The sequence below is a fragment of the Austrofundulus limnaeus genome, unplaced genomic scaffold, assembly GCF_001266775.1.
Source record: "Austrofundulus limnaeus strain Quisiro unplaced genomic scaffold, Austrofundulus_limnaeus-1.0 Scaffold88, whole genome shotgun sequence".
Lineage (NCBI taxonomy): Eukaryota > Metazoa > Chordata > Actinopteri > Cyprinodontiformes > Rivulidae > Austrofundulus > Austrofundulus limnaeus.
This window is the reverse complement of record NW_013952490.1, coordinates 342,575-344,392: the sequence shown is the minus strand read 5'-3', so window position 1 is coordinate 344,392 and position 1,818 is coordinate 342,575. Positions and strand designations below refer to the sequence as shown.

The following is a 1,818-nucleotide window of genomic DNA, read 5'->3' as shown; positions in this document are numbered from 1 at the left end:
AAAAAACTATTTCAATCAACAACAACAACAATAAACCTATCAAAACGTTTTTTTTTTGCAAAGAATTAACCTTTTGGTTGAATCTCAAATTTTTGGTTGACGCTTTAAGTTTTTGGTTGACTTTCTAAGTTTTTGGTTGAACTCAAAAAAGATTTGAACTCAGAGATCACAAACTAGGGTAGTGGTGCAGGGAGTAGAGAAGCCAAGCTTGTGATCAAAAGGCAGCTGTTTCAACTCCAGTTTGGTATCCATGTTGCACATGTGTGATAGGTTAAATGCAGAGACTTAAAAAAAGACCTATTATGCAAAAATCACTTTTTAAAGTTTTTTTTTAACTCAACTTTGGCAAATAGGCTTTAACAAGGCTTTTATAAGCTAAACAATAGAAGTACATGAGAAAACATGTTCATAACAAACGAAAATAAAAAAATTTAATTCTTTGTGTCCATGTCGGTCTCAATCCCTAGTCTCCCACCCTCTGATACAACACTCTACCCACTGTGCTACAGGAGGCTTGTTATAAAATGAGCTGCACATTACACAACAACACCGTGACAGCTTTTTATACAGAGGAGGAGGAGGAGCTTCACCTGGGGTTTGCTAGGTAAGGGGCTGAACGCAGGTTCTGGTGGGTTGTCGTACGGCTTGTGACATCACAAAATGTAGGAAGTATAAAACTTATCATTAATATACATTAAAATACATTTACTTACAGTAAATATGCCCTTGGGTGCATTTTTTTGGTCTTAGGACTGTTTTCTTAAGAAGTACACACCCAAAGTTGAGTAAAAAAATTTAAAAAGTAAATTTTGCATATTAGGTCTCCTTTAAGTCTCTGCATTCAACCTATCACACATGTGAACACACGTGCAACATGGTGACCAAACTGGATTTGAACCAGCTACCTTTTGATCACTAGCTTGGCTTCTCTACTCCCTGCACCACTACCCTAGTTTGTGATTTCTGAGTTCAAATCTTTTTGAGTTCAACCAAAAAATTAGAAAGTCAACCATGTCCAACTCGCGAGCGCCCCCTTTGGTGGGGAAACATTTTTTCAGGGATACAAACTTTTTCAGAACGCAGCCATTGCAGACAAACATGTGTTTGTTGTTGTACCAGGAGAAGCTCGGTCACACGCTAATGTCATTAGTTCCTTATCATTACTGAGCTGCAGGACTACATTTCTCTCCCTATTTTTCACATCATGTCGCCTGCCTGGATCTGTTATCTCTCTCTGAAGCACGGGCGAGTGTCAGAGGTAAGCTCGTTTCAACTGCTTTTTACGACACTGTCTCATTTCCAGACTGAATGAAGCCGATATTTCAGTTAAAAAACATAAGTAAAAATATTTATCCAAGTATAATACTACCCCCCAACTTTATGGATGATTTTATGGATTAAATTTTACACATTATACTTGAATAAATACGGTAATCTGAACCATTGACCCTGTTTGAACTGGGTGACACCACTCTGTATGGACAACTCACTGGTAGCAGAGATGTGCCGGCTGGCGCAGGCCTGCTGGAACAAAGCGTAGAGCTCTTGGGCGCTGGAAGCCTCCTTTGTTTCTGCTCCTTGAGCGAATACAACCCCCTTTCTGTTCCTCTTGATCTCCACCCGCCTGGCTGGGCCGTGGGCTTGCGTCTGTGCACTGGCCTCACCAGCCTGGCTGACCAGCAGGTCCTGCAGCCGGTCGTTGTACAGCTCCAGCATGTAGGCCGAAACCTGGAGAACATAAAACGTCATTTATTTATTTTAGCTTTGGGGAAAAAATATACAGTATATACTGTATATATATATATATATATATATATA

The 1,818-nt window shown here is 39.9% G+C and overlaps 1 protein-coding gene across 1 annotated transcript in view; it reads right to left on the bottom strand.

Annotated features, from left to right (window-relative positions):
* The window catches only part of kifl (kinesin family-like), an 8,064-nt gene that overhangs the window by 2,694 nt on the left and 3,552 nt on the right, over positions 1 to 1,818 (bottom strand). The window contains exon 14 of the mRNA XM_014012049.1: positions 1,491 to 1,728. Coding sequence (XP_013867503.1) covers positions 1,491 to 1,728 — 238 coding nt within the window. The remainder of the gene's footprint in view (positions 1 to 1,490; positions 1,729 to 1,818) is intronic.